The sequence below is a fragment of the Lepisma saccharinum genome, chromosome 26 (genome assembly GCF_977018435.1).
Source record: "Lepisma saccharinum chromosome 26, izLepSacc3.1, whole genome shotgun sequence".
In the NCBI taxonomy this organism is placed as follows: Eukaryota; Metazoa; Arthropoda; class Insecta; order Zygentoma; family Lepismatidae; genus Lepisma; species Lepisma saccharinum.
Window position 1 is genome coordinate 9,963,459 of NC_139254.1, and position 19,859 is coordinate 9,983,317.

The 19,859-nt window shown below is 40.3% G+C and overlaps 1 protein-coding gene across 5 annotated transcripts in view; it reads right to left on the reverse strand.

Annotated features, from left to right (window-relative positions):
- RhoGAP100F (Rho GTPase activating protein at 100F) overlaps positions 1-19,859 on the reverse strand; it is an 858,958-nt gene that overhangs the window by 224,601 nt on the left and 614,498 nt on the right. For all 5 annotated transcript variants that reach the window (XM_083112158.1, XM_083112157.1, XM_083112159.1 and 2 more), the window contains one exon: positions 10,653-10,769. In XM_083112158.1, coding sequence (XP_082968284.1) covers positions 10,653-10,769 — 117 coding nt within the window. The remainder of the gene's footprint in view (positions 1-10,652; positions 10,770-19,859) is intronic.

Here is a 19,859-nt window from a genome sequence, read left to right on the forward strand (position 1 = left end):
TTTCAGATTCTTATATATTGTCAAAAACCCGTTCTTATTAATTTTGCGAAACTACTGTTTCTAAGTATAGGGTAGTCCTACAAATACAATTTGGTCTTCTTTTGAAGCTCTTTGCATCTGTTTTTAAAATCCATTATCATTGTTAATTAACATTGCGAAACCCATTTTATACAGATGTTTATTCAACGGAGTAAAGATGTACGTGGAACGTGGCAACACTGCACTCACTGACTCGCAGTGACAAGTCACAGGAGCAGTCTATTAAGTACTGCGGAGTGGATTTAAGATCGCCATTTTTCTCCCACGGATAACTTCAGTAGAAAATTGGGATAAATAAATACCCGGGCATCGCCGGGCAATCAGCTAGTAATGCTATATTTTCCGAACTAGCACAGTTTGAAGCTATTGCACTCGCATTGTCTGCGAGCAGCAGGCGATTTTCACTGAACAAACCAGCCTCCAGGTCCGTGCGAGAACGAAGTTCACGCATCGCACGAACACCGTCTTTAGGAGCACCATAACGAACTTCACAGGCTTCACGCGAGGACTTAAGGAACGGCGAATTGCCATAACTCGTTTAACGCGTTCAAGTCGCGGGCCTTTTTGAACGCGCCCATATTCTTAGTTTATATGCCATTTATAGCTTTCTTGCCGCTGGAAGATGTTGGCAATGCAATTTAGGGTCCGCACAAAATGAGGCTCTGAAGGAGCAGAAGTGAGGACGACCATCGACTATTAAAATTCCTTAATATTGTGATAATCTATATATATACTGTATATAAATAGATGTATGTGTGTGTGTATGTTTGTTCCGGCATAACTGTCGGACGCCTGGAGCGATTTCAACCAAACTTGGTACACGTATGAATTGCAATCTGGAAAGAAATACTGTGGGGATAAGACACCCATAGCACCATAGGGTGGGGGTGGGAAGGGGGTGACATGTAAAATAATCGAAAAGAACGATATTAGTGTGGAATCCATAGTTTTCTGGGTCGCTAAGATGAATAGTGACACTCCCAATGCCGTTCAACTCCAAGTTCATTTTACACTATAGTTAAAATTCATTATTTTCCTGTCTAATAGAAGATTGGGCTAAATAAATACCACATTGCGCTACGACGCCAGGGGTCCCGGGTTCGAATGCCGGCCTGGGCATGGGTGTTCTTTGAGTATCCCTTCATCATATCATCACTCACCCTCATCTTCGCAAATTTGCCAAAACTGTGACAAAAGCGAAGTACGAGTCGAAAAATGAAGCAAAACAATCAGTAAAATTTCTCCTCCGAGACAGATTCCAAACCTCTTCCTCATATTAAGTCTGTTAGTTCCCACACTCTCTTTGGGTTAAAACCTTCCCTCAAGAAGTCAAATCTCTGCTCCTCTCTCTTTGCCGTTGCGCCGTTCCTTAGGCCCCGATGAAATTCCGACAATTTCCCTTCGCAAAACTGCTGACTCCCTGGCTTACCCTCTGTGTCTCTTCCTAAACAAGTGTTGTATGCAGGTTTGTTTCCTGAACTGTTCATACGTACCAATGTTGTACCGATCTATAAATCTTGAGACAAACATTCTGTAAAATCTTATCGACCAATCTCTCTTTTGTCACCTCTCTCTATCATCTGTGAGAAAATAATCAAAGACAGGTTGCTGAAGTTCACATCTCCCCTTACAAATACTGCTCAGCATGGTTTTCTTCCAGGCAGCTCTTGCTTGACCAATCTATTGGTATTACTTTCTCATGCTACTCAGTCTATCTCAAACAATTCCCAGCTTGACGTTATATGTATATTTGGACATTTCAAAAGCTTTCGATAAAATTAACCATAATCTCCTTCTTTCAAAATTACAATCCAGATTTCACATCCACGGTAAACTTCTATCATTGCTAACAAACCATCTGCATGCACGAGAGCAGCGTGTTATCCTCCCTGGCTCCTCTTCCAGCTTTCTACCCGTCCTGTCCGGTGTTCCCCAGGGGGGTGTCTTAGGCCCACTTTTGTTCCTTCTTTACATGGATGATCTGCCCGACAGACTGTCTTCTCTTCCCATAAATGTACTTCTCTTTGCCGATGACTGTAAACTCTTCAAAGAAATTTCATCGGAACGCGATTCACTAATCCTACAACAAGCTCTTACAGAACTACTTGTGTGGTGTCGCCAGTGGAAACTTGAATTGAATCCTCAGAAATGCTCCTGCCTCACCATTTCCTTAAAAAGGAAAAAAATGATCTCTCTTTATACTCGCGAAAACTCTCCCATCAAAAATGTATCCTCTCAAAAAGATCTTGGTGTTATCATCGATGAAAAGCTGAACTTCAATGATCACATTACATATACTACTAAATGAGCCATGCGTCTAATTGGTATTCTGTACAGGTTCCCTGAAATCCAGAACCAATCAGCCATTAGCATATTTTTCAAATCCTTTATCTCTCCCATTCTTGAATACTGTTCCCCCATCTTATTATCTTGTTTTGTTGTTGTTATTTTTATTATGGTTTTTATTTTCTTCTTGTTGCTACAGTTAGTAGACACCATAATTTACCGGAGCACGAAACAAGACAGCTCCAGATGGTTTCTGAATATACTGAGTGAAGTCCACTAACACAAACCATATTATTTTCATTTTACTGTTGCTTCTAGATATTGTACGTGAATACCCCTTACTTTTTCGACATTTCATTACTTTTACTTTATTCAGTTTCCCGTGTCTCCTGAAAACTTGTATAATTTGGAGCTGTCTGGTTCTTGCACCGGGGTCTTCAATTATTCCTCGAAGAAACTAATGTAAACATTTTGATGGCAACAATTGAAAGCCGAGTCATGCCCCTCGCCACCATTTCGTCCAATAAAACATATTTCTTCTTCCCCTTTACACCTTCCAAGTTCATTTCCATCCTAGGAATCATGCAATTAGACATTTCTGCGCAAACCTTTAAGCTTTTCATAAGATCATCCACAGTTCAATGTGGCCTACCTATCTCGCCGTTCATTGTGTGGTTCCATCCCTCCACTGCATCCTGTTGAAGCAAGTTCCACATCTCTTTTGGCACTAAGAGGTTTTCGAGACATTAAAGCCCCTATCACACGGAACTGGATTTCTAGTAGGAATGCCCTAGTTGGCGCTGAACTAACTTTCTAGGTAGCAATCACGGCCGCCTGGCTCAGTGCTTGACTGGTTTGGAGGAATAGGACATGTTCTAATTGCTACTTGCTTTCCTCGACTGGATTCTGTGGAACAGACAATCGGAGCAGATAATCTGTGAGTGTGCAAAGGACCGCTTTTGTCTGTGGTTTCCGAGTGTTACTCCAGCAATGTATAACGTATACAGCATGAAGGCGCGTTGAGTTACACCATCTATGCTGAGTGCACGGTGTTTACATTTGAAACAACTAAAATATTCTTCCATACGTGTACAGTAAACGTTGTAAAGTATGTATTTAAGCAGCGCCATTGTTTTGGACCTAATAACGTTTTATACGAAACGTTTTTCCTCTCGGTTGAATAGTTATCGGATTTTGAAAATGTGAAGTGATACGTTGTTTACATCTCACGCGGCCGCCATTACAACTTCCCTTGTATGGGAACAAAAGTCTATCGACAAGTACGCTGGTAAGTATCGTGTGAGGCGAAAACTAGCAAATTGGTAGCCAGTCCAGCGCCAACTAGGGCATACCTACTGGAAATCCAGTTCGTTGTGATGCGGGCTTAACACACAAATGAAAGTCAACGATGACAGACTGAAAGAGTGAAATGACCTTGAAGCGATTTAGAAAGCTGAAGTCCATGACAAGTCGGTGAATTTGGTTGTTGTTGCTAGTCAAACCAGCTGTCTCTCTCGGTCACTACCCTTATTTGTTTCTGAAAACAGGTTTCTCACCTCCGTGTGTTCACAATTAGGACATGGAATTATTTATCACGTTTCTTTTTTCCCTTCCTTCTAGGATTTGTTTCACTGAATTCGATTCGATTTTAATTTATTTAAGGTCGCTTTTTTGGAGGAGTGATGATGAAATGATGAAGGGACAGTCGCAAAGAACACCCACGCTCAGATCGGGATTCCAACCCGCACCCCACTGGCTTCGAACCCCCCATAGTGCCACATAGCTCAGTGACTAGGATCTCACTTTAAACCGCAGGTGAATTCTTTTTAACTTGAAATAAGCCCTTTTTCGTTACGGACATAGATTTCCTTGCTTCGTGCCCATTTTTCTCTTTGATTGGCTGCCTCTTCGTTCCTGTGCTGTGCATCTTACCGCCAGTTCTGTCGCAGCACATGACATTGCCCCATCATGGTTCGGAGGTAGTTTCTTAACCCCTTGCGTCCCGCATCGTGGTTCGTGAAGACAGACGCACGGGAAACGCCTCGCCATTGGCGGTTCTGGAGGGTGATGCGGGTTCGTTCCTTTTGCGAGGGAGGGAATATTAATTAACGGAACAAGAAACGGGAACAGAGGAGAAACAAGGGATCAAACGGGAGGAGGATGAGACAACCGGCTCCTTTGATTTACATTCGAATGCGCTGGGAATCTGTTTCCCAAGGATGGATTTATCAGGGCGACGAAGTTTGTCAATTCAGCACGCGCTTCTATCCCCAACATTGACGGCTTTCTTGCTAGGGTATATTCAGTGTTCTGTTCGAATAATTTCCAGAGTAAGGCGTTCCGATTTCCACCGACTGGTGTTTCAATTTCCAGTAAGGGGATTTTTAAATGTCCAGTGAGGTACGTTTCGATTTCCAGTAAGGGGTGTTTTCGTGTCCAGTGAGGTATGTTTCGATTTCCTTCGAGGGGTGTTTCGATTTCCTTCGAGAGGCGTTTCGATTTCCTGCGAGGGGCGTTTCGACTTCCTGCGTGGGACGTTTCGATTTCCTTCGAGGGGCGTTTCGATTTCCTTCGAGGGGCGTTTCGATTTCATGCGTGGGGCGTTTCGACTACCTGCGAGGGGCGTTTCGATTTCCTTCGAGGGGCGTTTCTATTTCCAGCGAGGGGCGTTTCGATTTCCTTCGAGGGGCGTTTCGATTTCCTGCGTGGGGCGTTTCGACTTCCTGCGTGGGACGTTTCGATTTCCTTCGAGGGGCGTTTCGACTTCCTTCGAGGGGCGTTTCGATTTCCTTCGAGGGGCGTTTCGACTTCCTTCGAGGGGCGTTTCGACTTCCTTCGAGGGGCGTTTCGACTTCCTGCGAGGGGAGTTTCGATTTCCTGCGTGGGGCGTTTCGATTTCCTGCGAGGGGCTTTTCGACTTCCTGCGAGGGGAGTTTCGATTTCCAGCTAGGGGCGTTTCGTTGTCCAATGAGGAACGTTTCGGTTTTATTTTAGGGTCGTTTCAACTTCAACTGAGTGGCGTTACAATTCCCACTGAGGGGCGTTTCGACTTCGATTAAGATACGTTTCAATTTCTAGATAGGGACGTTTTAATTTCCAGTGAGGGACGTTTCAATTTTAAGTGAGGGAGCATTTCAGTATCAATTGAGGGGCGTTTTAATTTCCACACACTGACGGTTCAATTTCCAGTGAGGAGCGTTTAGATTTCCTCTTACGGACGTTTCAATTTCCGGGAACGGGGAGTGGAGCTAAAGTTCATATTATTTGATTCCGAAATAATCATAATACACACATTTCTTACACGTTTCAATTAGAATGAATGAATGAGTTAAAAGTTTTTGTGTGGACCATTTTTCACCCTTCTAAGTAGCTATACTAGGGGAAATCCTCTCATCTAAAAGCCTTATCTTAAATTTTAGAAAAGGGTGTGAACCTTAATAAAGTGCAAGGTTGTAAAAAGCCTTGCACAGGACGTACAGTGGGATCCATGAGTATTACCGTGCAAATTGTCCATCACCATGTTCGTGCACTTTATTTGACCCAATAAGAGCTTCAAGAATTAAAAGAAAACTCAAACCAAGCTGTTGACAACTTCTGCAACAGCATACATAACAATCCATCGTTTAAAAACACACAGGATGTAAGATAAAAATTAATGAAAATAGTCATGGACACTTTGCACGGTGATACTCATGGATCCCACTGTACATAACACATTAAAAAGGTAAGTATATACTAAAACGTCCTCAGAAACAGTGTAAAAGGCCTGTACTTGTCAAAAAAGTAAAAGCATTTGTTAAAGCGCTGTCATCATATCCCAATATGTAAATAAACAGCTGGGAAAATTGAAAAATTGATCCATATTTAGCATGAGATTGTGAAAACGAATTATCAGTCTTTTCTTTGCCTTTCCTGCACGATATTAACCAGGATTGCTACAATTTTTTTATTATGAAATTCCCTGACATTTCCAGGGTTTCCAGTTCAAAAATTAAATTTTTCCAGACATGTTTATCATCTTGATTTTTGCTTTTGAGCCGTAGGTTTTTAAATTAAACATATAAGCCGTTAATTATTATGAATATTCACTTTCACAACTTTTTCTTCGCAAATTTCATTCTACACACACAAGAACACTTGAAACTTCGAAGAGTAAAATGTAAAATCGGCATCAAATGATTTTGGTGCTACAATCATGTGAATCTAGCCTTCAGGCTAAGGTAACAGAGGTACATTATTTCACCATAACAGATCTCCACAAAATAAAAACAACAGAAAAAGTTCATAAACCAAACACAATTTTTATTTTCTGGCGGATTTACAGTGTTGTAGAAAATACTGCTTTCTTGCTTACATTTATAAGTACACAGAATCTGGAAATTTTTTTGTTGCATATAGGAATTCTATAGGAAATGCCAACAAGACTAAAAGCTATAAAATAACCTTACCGATAATTAGGATCATATTGTCAATGTACTTTAGTTATCAATCAGATATCTGGACTGCAAGTGTTACTTTGATATTCTATCTAATATTCAGTATTATAAAAGTGAAAATTTATTACAGAAATTAATAGGAACCATAATTTTGCACAATACTGAGAATCATAAGAACGAAAGAAACAGGTTTCTGAACTGTATCTTTTTTGGGAGTGGAATCACAAGAACCGAATCCAGAAGTGGAAGTGAATCGCTTGTTCATTTTGCAACTTTTTCTCTTGCAGACTCCAAAATGCATGTAAATTCCAGAAGATCTGCAAAATTCCCTGACATTTCCAGGTTTTCCAGACGCGTAGCAACCCTGATACCCATTTTAGAGATGGGGTTATAAAGGATGGTAGACCGATGGGTCTACATGAGTGACCTATCCTTATGATTACATTCCAATATTGTCGTCAGAGCTTCATAAATAACCTTTATTTTGTTATACGATCGGTTGAATTATCATTATTATCCATTTTAAACTTTGAAAGTAACTTGAAGAATAATTACAAACAATATGCACTTTCCTCTTGCCCACTTGACAAAATATAATACTTTTTTTTTTTAGAGTTAACATTTCTCCTTGCACAAAACAAACTGTACAGGAAAATGGAATTAATCTGTGACTATATCCTCTTTGATTTTTATAAATTTCAAAATTCTACTTATAATAGTAATAATTTTATCACAATATATAACACGTCCGGTAATTATAATTCACTGCTGCCATATTTAAAATCAATAAGGCGCCTGACAAAGATTAATGGAAATTGGGATCAGAGAGTTTTCAATTTTATACCAGTGCTTTGAAATACTCACAGGACAGAAAAGTACACGTTGGTTAAAGTGAAGTGAAATATTTTCATTTTCTATTTGCTAATAAATTCAATGAGCAAATTGCCCTGTACAGATAATTACATGACTCGGAGACATTTTATGGAAATACAATACTACTAAGTAAAAGAAACTATTAGTGTAAATTTACATAAGTAAATTTGTGTAGAGCATGATAGGATTTCCTGTTTATATGTTTGAGCAGCATGTTGGCGACAGTTACGCCGCCCTAACGGACGCTATAGGAACCATTGCCAAAACAGTGAATGCCAAAGATGGTGATTCAAGGTGACCTATGGATTCGAAGCAATGGGAAAAGATCGAAAGAGCCGAGCTAATAAATTCGCTACTTGCAAAAACGAAGAAAGGGCAAAGGGTGGGTTAAAACCACAGATTTTCCTTTCCCCTCTACAGAGCCTCGTAGGATTTGGAGCTAGTGAAAATTCATGGCCACGTCCGAGGGATTTCTCTTCGTCCCCTCGATCTCTTCTGCAGTAAAGGCATAGTTTGCATGTATCACTGTTATTCGCAGAGAATCTCGCTTGATTGAGGCGCACTGCGACATCTAGCGGACAAAGGAAGAAAGGAAGAAAAAAAAGAAGATCGGGACGCGAATACGCATCGAGGGGAGACCCGTCCGTTTCGTATATGTCTGGGCACTGCGTACCAACAAGCATCTACGGTAATAAAGGAGGAAATAAGCTTGTGGTGGCGTTTCGAGATTTGTGAGCGAGCCATTTTCCTTCCGAGTGCCAAGTCAAGTCGATAGGCTGGATGATTAACTTTCAATTGATGTAAAAGTTTCTTCTTTTGCGGTGACGGTGCCAGAAAATATTCAGCGGCTGGCCAGACAGTAGATATTGATGTAATGTACTTGGCACAATTGTAGGTTCCACACACATACATGTATCAACTCGCTCTCTCTCATACACAGGCACATACTTTCCGCTTTCTGTATTTCCTTGCTCCTTTTAACTGACATCCTTCATCCTTCTCTGCTTCAATCTCTCTCTTTTTCCTATGACCCTGTTTCTCCTTTCTTCTTCTTCTCTTCCTCTTCAACGCTCTTTATAAATCTTCTCTTAGCCGGTTTTCTATTCCACACTCCACCCCTCTCGCTACCATCACATACAGTATATCCTATACAGGGTGTTTCCGGGCTGATGATACAAACTTTCAGAGATTATAGAGAAGGGCACATGTATCAATTTGAGATAAGGAACTCTGGTCCGGAAACGACTCAGTCGAAAGTTATAAGCGAAAATCGGTTATGAAGATGTAATACTTTCATTACCTGCACAAGTTTCAGAAGCTGTTCCGTGGCAAGCTCGGTCACCTGATCTGACCCCACTTGATTTCTTCTTGTGGGGTCATGTGAAAAGTCTTGTGTTCGAGACACCTGTCGAGACTGAAGAGGATCTCCTGGCAAGAATTCTTGCTGCCTGTGACATTGTTCGAACGACCCCGGGGTTGTTCCAACGGGTCCCCAGGACTTTGTGCGACGATGTCATGACTGCAGCGAACCTGGGGGACGCCACTTTGAACAACTGTTGTGAATGTAGCAGCTTGTGCAACTTGTGCAGGTAATAAAAGTATTACATCTTCATACACTGATTTTTGCTTATAACTTTAGACTAAGTCGTTTCCGGTCCAGGGATCCTTATCTCAAATTGATACATGTGCCCTTCTCCATCATCCCTGAAAGTTTGTATCATCAGCTCGGAAACACCCTGTATACGGGTCATTCCACGTCAAAGTGCCCCTCAAAATAAATGAAATGCTCTGACTTTATTCTAACTTGTGAGTCAACAATCTACTTGCCTTTGGTTAAAAATTCAAGCATAAGTTAGAAGGTATTTTTCACATTGTAAGTTTATTTTAACTTCACTTTATTTTGTGTTGTGTCCCACCCCTTGGCACCAAAAAAACAATTTATTTCTCCTTTAACTGTTACATTTTCTCCTCAACTCCACTAGAATATTAAAAAGGTCCATTACCTTCTCTCTTTGTCTTAAATAATTTATGTTTCATCATTTGACAATTCACAGAAATTAAAATAAATTTCTTATTAAGTGTTTTGTCTGTCCCATCCATGACACAAAATTGTTCAATTGTTTACTATATTTGTATATCTGGGAAAGTATTTTCAGGCTATTTAGTTTCATAATTCACTGATTGCATAGAAACTGTAATAAAAATGTTGCTTAACTATCATTGATTGAGTTGGTGTTTTAAGTCCACTTTATAAACTGTAATTCTAATCGGGACTGGACCTACAGTTTAAAGTTTGATCCGAACCACTAAGTTCGTCCACCGGAATCGAACCCGGGACCCTGCTTAACTATCAGTAGAATAGTTACTTTGATGTATAAAATGTAGTGGGGCGTCGCTCCCGTATCAATGGAATATGCCAACACACACACACACACACACACACACACACACCCACACACACACACACACACACACACACACACATACATACATACATACATACATACATACACACACACATATATATATATATACACACACGTATGTCGGCTGGTGCAATCCTATAATCCCAATGCACAAATGCATTCATCCACGCTTGCTTATCTACTCTAGCAAATTATAGATCTTTTCTACTGTTACGGCGGCCGATCCTCATGCTGTCAAGGGAAGCTGGGAAGCGACCAATCCAGCACGATAAGAAACGCAGCAGCCAGTAGAACGAAGTTCACGTAGTAGTTCCTCCCCGCAACGTCGTGACTCTCGGCGCCACCTCCGTTGCCTGGTTGGTCTGCGGCGTAATCCCCGCTCCCCACTTCCCTTGCCAGAACTAGGACCGGCCGCCGTAAGAGTAGAAAAGACCTATAGTAGAAACCCACAATTCGAGGACATTTCTTGATTGAATTTCACACTTACACACGCAAGCACGCAAAAGTTGCTTATCCATTCACATGAAGATATCGACGTTACCTACATTCCAAGAATATACTGGCAAAGTACACAGCCATTTTATGACCTTACCTTCCTGAAATCTCCCTGCACCACCATGGATGGGGGTTCCTTGGGCCGCACCCCTGACCCCGCCTGTGCCTGGCGGCGTGGACTCGTAGCCATATCCGGCGCCGCTTCCCGACCCTCCTGCAAAATACAGAAGAGAGAGAATATAAATACATGTTAGTAAATACATGTAAATACATCGGAGTTAGCTGGTAGAGCAGCATAAGGCTAAACCTCACTCTGAAGTAAATAACAAGACTTTCTCTATTCTATGTTTCACACACGATTATGGGGAATATATGTTGCAGCTGGCAACTATGATTGTGAGACTTAGCAATGCCACGGGACTCCCTATGCTTCTGTTTAATAAGTTGGTAATAAAAGTTACACTTGGAAACAATGATTATTTAGTTGTGTAATATTACGTCACAGTTGGCAACACTAAACATTAGAACTTCATACACTTCTCCATACACAACGGAATAGGAGGTAACATAATATTTTACCTGATATACCACAAGACAAACCAAACATTCAGCATTATTGCGAGAAACGTTAAAACAATAATATATATTTTTTACTGACAACACTGAACCACAACTACTGTATACTTTCATGAATCTAACATCACAATACAAAATTCATTCTATTCTCTGTTCAAAATGTCGAAAGAGAAAATTCATATATTTTTCCTATTGACATAATCGAAAAAGAAGTTCCATAGAATTTTCGTATACAACATCGAAGCAGAAAGGACAGAATTTTAGTAGATACATTTTTGAACAGGAACATCATGTTATAAAATTTTATTCGGATAATTTTCTATATGGATTTCAAATATCCTGATATCGGATATTCTGATATCCGGATATTCGAAATAAGTACATTATCCGGACAGTTTTATCCTTTATCCGTTTTATGAGCTATCCACATATTCTTATATTCATTTTCGTATTTCACTGTATGGATTGTCTACAAATCCTTCATAATTCAATAATTCTATCCGAATTATCCGTTCCATCCGAAACGGATATCGTATAATATGAAATCCAGATATCCGTTATTCAGATTTTGTAGCCAGAATAGAAACGAGACAAGAATTTTTGTAGATAACTTCGAAATACAGGCTGGCCAGAATTAAAGTTAGCCAACTCACAGCCCTCTGTAGCCTGTTTGAGGCATCGTAAAACTGAAATTAGGTGAATCCACTATGCAGACCATGGGGAAGAGGATGGCGATAAAAAAGAAAATAGTTCAATTTCACGCCACCAGGTTGAAATGTGGCGCTGTACTTCCATGATGGTTTGTACAAATAATCACGTTAAGTGATTTAGCTGAGTTATTAATTAGAAAGACATTTGTTAGTGGCTGGAAGTTCCGGGAAAATAATCTCTCGTTTATTGCAAAATTGCAAGGTAAAGGCAAAACCATAACCAAGTGGAGCAGTTTACGTCATTATCACAACCCATCATGGAAGTACAGCGCCACATTTCAAAATGGTGGCGGAAAATTGAACTATTTTCTTTTTTATCGCCATCCTCTTCCCCATGGTCTGCATAGTGGATTTACCAAATTTCAGAGTTCTACGATGCCTCAAACTGGCTACAGAGGGCTCTGAGTTTGGTAACTTTAATTCTGGCCACCCGGTATATAACACCGAAACAGAGCATAATAAAATTTTGGTACAAAGTATTCAAACATCAACTTTATATAATTAACTCCGTACTAACACTTCCAAAACAGATATTCAGCAATTTTATCCTAGTAATAACACGAAAACAACTCTCTCAACACAGGATTCCACTTATAGATCGAAATTGGAATATTGTATCCATAAGATTTACAAACAAAAATTACAGAATTTTGGTAACTAAGAAACAGACACTTTATTCACACTGGTTTTCAAAGAATATAATAATGTAGTTTTGTGATGTTTACCTCGAACAAAAGCAGGCCACCAGTTCGAACACCCGTGATAATCTTTAAAAAAAATCAACGGCTGCCATCTTTGATTTAGATTATAAATCTTTAATGAGCATTATCTTTATGGTTATTGAAAATGTGTATACATTTTAGTGGGACACCCTGTATATATGATGGCAAAATTGTATACTTATTAATTTATAAATCTGCCAATTTATCGGAATGAAATGCACAGGAGGGGTTGAAAGTTGTTCTCTTTCAAATTAGAAAAGTTACAGTCTTCCTTCATTTAATTTTCCTGAGAATCTGTAACAGGAGGGGGAGAGGAGGAGGGAGGGGAGAGAGAATTTACGAGGGTCAACCCGAGAGAGCAAAGAGGTAGCAACAAGAACAGAACCGTGAAATATGAATCCAGAGGAGAAAAGGTATATTTTTTAATTTTTTTTTTTAAAGAGAAAAGTCTTATTTAATGAGGACCACGATTTGCATAGCCTCATCGCACACAACAACCACCATTTTCTCCCCCAACCCCTGTCAAGAAGGGGTTGGAAAAGGGGGAATTCCTAACTTAAGAGCAATTAGATTTCGTCGAGAAATATTTAAAATCCACTCCAGATGCACTCGCAATGCTGTTTAAGGTCTTAGGTATGCAAATTGTGTTTCCCCCGAGGAGATTAAGATGATGCTGAAATAATAGGCGGTATGCGGAAGGAATGACTTGGGTTTTGTTTCCACAGCGGAGGAGTCACTGAAGTTGAATGTGACGGTCGTGACGGCGCGGAGGGATACAGGCAATGATGTGCCCTACACTATAAGATTACGTCTACATGCGTTGTCTACACGTAGATTACATTAGGTTGTAGTTTACATAGACTACGTAGACAATGTAAATTGCATTAATATTAATTTTCAAGGCTTTCATGAAAGGGAAGTGACATTTTCAACTATATTGGTTCCTAACGAACTGAACTGAAAAGAATCCAATTTACAACAAAATTTCTCTTCTCTTCTATTATCAACTATGGAAGAAGATAAATAGTATGCAAAAAAGACAACAGATGGCAGTCGTGAGGCAAAATTAGTCTTTCTCATATAAAACACTAGAATATTTCCTATCTTAGGTTTTTCCCTAGGTGAGAAATTGTTCGAATTTGGAAGGGAGCGTATGAGAAGTTCTTCTCACACATCAGCAACTGATACGCAGTATAATTTTCTTTTAATTCCACGGCGCCCTTTGCTAAGTTACCACCTTTCGCCATGTTGTTTACATAGATTACGTCATCTACGTGTATAAAATAGTCTACGTGTAGAATGTAGACTATCGTTGTTTACGCGTAAACGCACATCACTGGATACAGGCCACAATTGATTGATTGAGTTGGTGTTTTAAGTCCACTTTATGCACAGTAAGGCTAATTGGGACTGGGCCTACAGTTTAAAGTGGGATCCAAACCACCGAGACCCCTTGATTACAAGGCGGCGACGGTACCACTGCGCCCGATACAGGCCACAAGGGAAGGTGTATTTACTAACCTTCTGAAGCCTTAACATTGAGTGAATTTGATTTGATTTGCTTTCTTGTTCTTTAGTGCTGCTTTTCTGCGTCTTTAGGCCGATCGCGACGGAGAGGATGAATATGACACTGATAAGGTAATGTGCTTGCGGGATTCCAACCCGAAACCCTTGGCGCCGATAACCACTCTGTCACCGTGGTCGGTACGCCGGATTGGCCAGGCCTGGTACAGAGAATATGGGAAGTCACTCTTGTTCACTGCACACTCTGGTAAGGTAAATTCTTGCAGGAAACCTAGGGTCTGGCGCCTAAATCCATAGCCAGTATAATCTTTCGTAAAACAACACCCTTGAGTGCAGTTTACCACCGTGAATAATACCAAATCACGGTGACTCGACATATCTTAAAAGGTACCGGGATGGAACCATGGGGTGCGTTACTTCTTAATGAGTAGCTTAGGCTTTCGTAGAGCATGCGAAGGATGTATAATTAACAAAATCTAAACCAACACTGAAATGAAAGGTGGCACACACAGACTGGTTCAAATACCTTCACGACTAAACCGGCACTGTCATTTCCAATAAAAGGGTTTACTTGTCTCGAGCAGTAGGCCTTGTCAGATAGAAAGTCTATTTAAGTGGTTGTTGATAACTTAACTCCAAATGATATCTCCCTGTTCTCAAAGTCGTGAGAGTCAAAAACTGAGTGTTCCTCCACGACTGACTCAATCCTAACTTTTGCGAAAGATCAATCCTTTCTCTCTAACTTGCGAAGATGGGGATGAGTGATGATATGATGAAATTGATGAATGGACACTCACAAACATCCATGCCCATGCCAGGATTCGAACCCGGGACCCCTGACGTCGTAGCGCTATGTGCTAACCACTACGCCACGGAGCAGGCGCCCCTCAATTAAATTCTTCCTTCTCCTCGTACCTTTCAACGCCCCTAACAATGCACAATACCTCCTATCTTAGTTGGCAAATTCTTTTCTGCCAGCTATAGAATGGCTGAACCACACAGGAATGTTTAAGGACGATACGCTTTTGTGGTGTCCAATCATCTATTGCATACAATCACCTTTCGATTAGATTTTAATTTTGTTATTTAGCGACCCTTTTGTGCCCCTTTTGGCTAATCGCGACGATGAGGATGTGCGACGATACTGAAATTGATGAAGGAACTCTCACAAAGAAATTCCATGCCCAAGCCAGAATTCGAAACCGGGCGTCGCAGCGTGCTGCTCTAACCACTCCTCCCCGGAGGTCGGCACAATCACCTTTTATCCTCATCGTCGTTACTAGCCATGATGAGCGAAAAGCGATGAAAAATAAATCTCATACAAGCAAATCATATGAAAAATACAATGTTGAAATTGTCGTAAGGGAAGGACAGAGAGAACAAAGAAAATAATTTTCCCATAAGCGTAATCTACTTTTCCGGCACAAAACTAATCTCCGCAGCAGTGTTGCCAATCCTGATGTGCATGTAAGAGCTAAATTTCACCTTAAATAGAGCTAAAACTGACTTTGGAAGTAAGAGGGGTGGGGTGACGCAGCCAATATAACAATATCACGTACAATATGTGTATTTATGGCAAAAGTTGTTCTGTATGGACCGGAGCCAGTGATGGCACCATAGTGAGGCAGTGGGGGGGGGGCGAATTACCCAGTTCATAGTCAAACGGGTGCACGAAAGAGCCAGATCTGGCTCAAAAAGGATTAAGTTGGCAACAGTGCTCGCAGACGCTGCAGAGGGGAGAGCTCCGCGAAAAAAAACTCCCTCATGCCCTTAAGTTCACTTTATAGTCGACGCGCTAGCTACGTTAACGACCGGCTGGCTTTGAAGTCCACGGAACGCGCCCATCAGCTGCAACAATCACATTCAACGCAAAGTGTTGCCACATATCTACTCTACGCCACCTTGTCCCTCCGCGCACAAGCACCTTCCCACGGTCTCCACATTGAAGTTGCAAAGTACGGCAACAGCGTATCCGCAGTCATGTGACTGAGACTCCACGTGGAGTAGACGAGCAGAATGACAGCTGCGCCCATTGGCTGAAGGTTGAGTGCGGTTGGATAACTCGCCGGCTATTTATCCACACCCACGTTTGTGGCAGCGGCTTTCTTTAGTTCTTCGACGTTAACGAAGTAAAAGCTGAATTAAACTATTATGTACCTCGACCGGGTATCGAACCCGGAACCCCTTGATTGCAGGGCGATTACGTTACCACTACGCCATCTGGAAGAAGAGGAGAAAACAATCACTGGGCATTCCTAGCGGAGTAAAATCCACATCTAGACACCAGTCGATTGCAGACGAGGCGCTCATGGAATTATGGGAAACGTTGTGCCCAGGCATGCGGAAGTCTTTGACACTCCCTCGTCCCGGCAGGATAACATGCGACTGCCTCCGGTCTCCCCGTGGACGTAATCGCGTAATCCTATTTCGGTCTGCCGGGAACATCGTCGCCTTTTGCAACGAACAAAGAGAGGGAGAAGAGATCTTTGGATGCAGAACGCTGTTCCCTTTGTGCAGCGCACAAAACGCTAAGCGCATCCGAAGAGACAGACGGGTGCTTGGCGGCAGAGATTTAAACAGCGAGGATTTGTTGCCCAGTGTGGAGAAGGAAGGCTTACCATTGGGAGGCAATACAATTACTATAAATGTGTGTAAACCGTTGCTTCATTGTGGTGTTAACGTGGGATTTGTGCATTTCTCGTGTGCGATTGTCAGCGAATGAGACAGAGAAGTGAAGAAGCAAGAGACAGAAAAAGATAAATATAGAAGCACGAGAGAGAGAGAGGGGGGAAGAAGACAAATAAAGAAGTGATATAAATATAAATAAAAGCGAGAAAGAAGAGGGAGAGATAAGAAAAATATTGAAACGATAGATAAATAGAAGCGAGAAAAAGGTAATAGAGAAAGAGAAGACAAACAAAAAGAGATAGAAAGTGAATAAAAGCGAGAAAAAAGAAAGGGAAAGAGAAGACACATAGTGAAGCGATAGAAAGATAAATGAAAGCGAGAAAAATGAAATGAGGAAAGAGAAGACAAACAAACAAAGACGATATAGAAAATAAATAAAAGCGAGAAATAAAAAAAGAGGGAAAGAGAAGACACATAGTGAAGCCATAGAAAGATAAATAAAGGCAAAAAAGGGAATGGGGAAAGAGAAGACAAACAAAGAAGAGATAGAAAATAAATAAAAGCGAGAAATAAAAAAGAGGGAAAGAGAAGACACATAGTGAAGCGATAGAAATATAAATAAAAGCGAGAAAAAGAAAACGAGGAGAGATAAGACTAACAAAGAAGAGATAGAGAATAAATGAAAGCGAGAAAGAAAGAAAGAGGGAAACGGAAGACAAATAATGAAGCTATAGAATGATAAATAAAAGCGAGAAAGAAGAAATGGGGAAGAGAAGACAGACAAAGAAGAGGCAGATAATTAATAAAAACGAGAAAGAAAGAATGGGAAAGAGAAGACAAAGATGCGAGAGTTATAGGAAAACAGAAAAGCTATAGGAAATAGGAAACAAACGTCCTATTAGAACCAAAGCAAAGATAATAAAGTAGCAAGAGAGAGAGAGAGGGGGGAGAGATAGAAAGAGAAGAAAGGGGAGGGAAATAAAGATGCAAGATACCACAAGATATACAAATAAAGAAACACGAAAGAGAAAACAAGGTAAATAAAGAAGCTAGATATAGAAAGGTAAATAAATAATCGACACACACACACGGAGAGAGAGAGAGAGAGAGAGAGAGAGAGAGAGAGAGAGAGAGAGAGAGAGAGAGAGAGAGAGAGAGAGAGAGAGAGAGAGAGAGAGAGAGAAAATATGTATGCCTGTATGTAGTATATTAGAACACTGGAATAGAAAAGAACATGAAACAATCTTCTGGGTAATCTTAGCTATGCAAGGTTTACTGTCAGGAAATGTAAGGATAAACAAGTTATTTTCGGCCTGTTTTTAACTATTATTGCAAGTTATATCCATTAAATGTTAGAGGAAATTTAGGGTAAATTACACTCGCATAAGTCTACTACTGGTTACATATCATAACCGTTACTATTATTTGCTATGTACTCAGAAGTAATGTAAATACATTAGGTAATACAGGTTTTGTAAGTTATCAATCTTAATTGGAAGATGTGGGACAATATTTGGAAAGATTTGCACACTATTGCCAAGTAGAGGATGTTGCAGAACAAAGCCGTTTCCATAACAACCAGAACTTGTCAATATTTGCAATGTACAAATATACCACACAGAGAGAGTGTGGGCAGAGATATTGGCAGAAACAGGAAAGAGGGAGGAAGGGGGAGAAGAGGCAGAGATAAAGAAAATGAGAAAACTGAAACAAGGTAGAAAAGAGAAATACAGGTACATGGAGAGAGTATAGTTAGTTATTAAATTCGTGCAATACACCCAAGGAAACTGCATATTAGCTTCATCAAAGAACACCAAAGGACTCAGCATGGCAAAGACAATGCGAACATGTGGGAGATCCCTAATTATATTAACAGGAGGGTGTTACAAGCAAAAGTAAATTGTTCCGATGTTTAACGTTAGTGCTGTTACATCTCCTTATTAACATCATTTTTCTTGTAACATCATGACACAAGCGGAAAGAACTAACGGGTAGGATTCTGGCGACGTCGTTCCAACCCCAATAGACCCAAGCAACCCCTAAAACAAAGATAAGACAGGCCTGCATGGGTTTAGATGACTCACAGACGACTATTGCCCCTGAATCATTTCAGCATGCTCATTCCAAAAATGAAATCTATTTTTACCCATCACGTGTAGTTTTTTCAGAAAATAGCAATATATTAACTGCCTTAATTTAACAATAAAATGTGTAGTTCCATGATTTCCTCAATAGATGGCTCTGCTTAGATGTTGATAAAATATTGGCTTTCTACAATATAAATCCTCCAATTTCGAACTATAAATGCACACAGAATAGTAAGCATTTAATCCACTTTCCATCTTCTGAAGACACATTGATATGAAAATTGTAAACTTTCATTACGTAAATTCCATTTACGAAATCCCTCATAAAAATTTCCTTCGCAAAATGTACAAAACAATGTTATAATTCAGTGTGTTACTTGAACTTAATGACGTGGAGAAAAATCATGATGTAGGGAAAAATATATGTCATGTGCATGATCAGAATTCAAAATACTTCCAGAATCACCTATTGGTTTGTAAACACCCGAAATTTCCTTTGTTTACATTACTTTTATTGCGTTCTGTAATATACGTAATGGAATTGCGAATAAGATCATTTTCTTTGTAAAATTGTGAAAATCCGGACGTGATGGGAAAAACGAATATCATTTGCATGATCAACAAGCAAAATACTTTCAGAATCACATATTGGTTTGTAAGCAACCTAAATTTTACTTGTTCAAATGTATTTTCTTGCGTTCTGTAATAAGTGTAATGTAATGGCGAATATGAGATTGTGAAATTGTGAAAAATCCTGACGTGATGGGAAAAAAATGGATGTAATTTCCGTGATCAGCATTCAAAATACTTCCAGAATCACCTTTCGATTTCAAACCATCCGATTGTTTTAAAAAAATGCAGGGTGTTGTAATTTTTATCCCTACCACGAATGAGTAGATATCCTCTCAATAACCATAGAATAGCCATATTCAACCCCTCCGTGGTAGAGGGGTTAGCACAGCGCGTTTCGATGACAGGGTTTCCGGATTCGAATCCCGGCCTGATCATGGGTGTTCTTCTTTAGTGAACCTTCATCAATTTCATCATATCATCACTC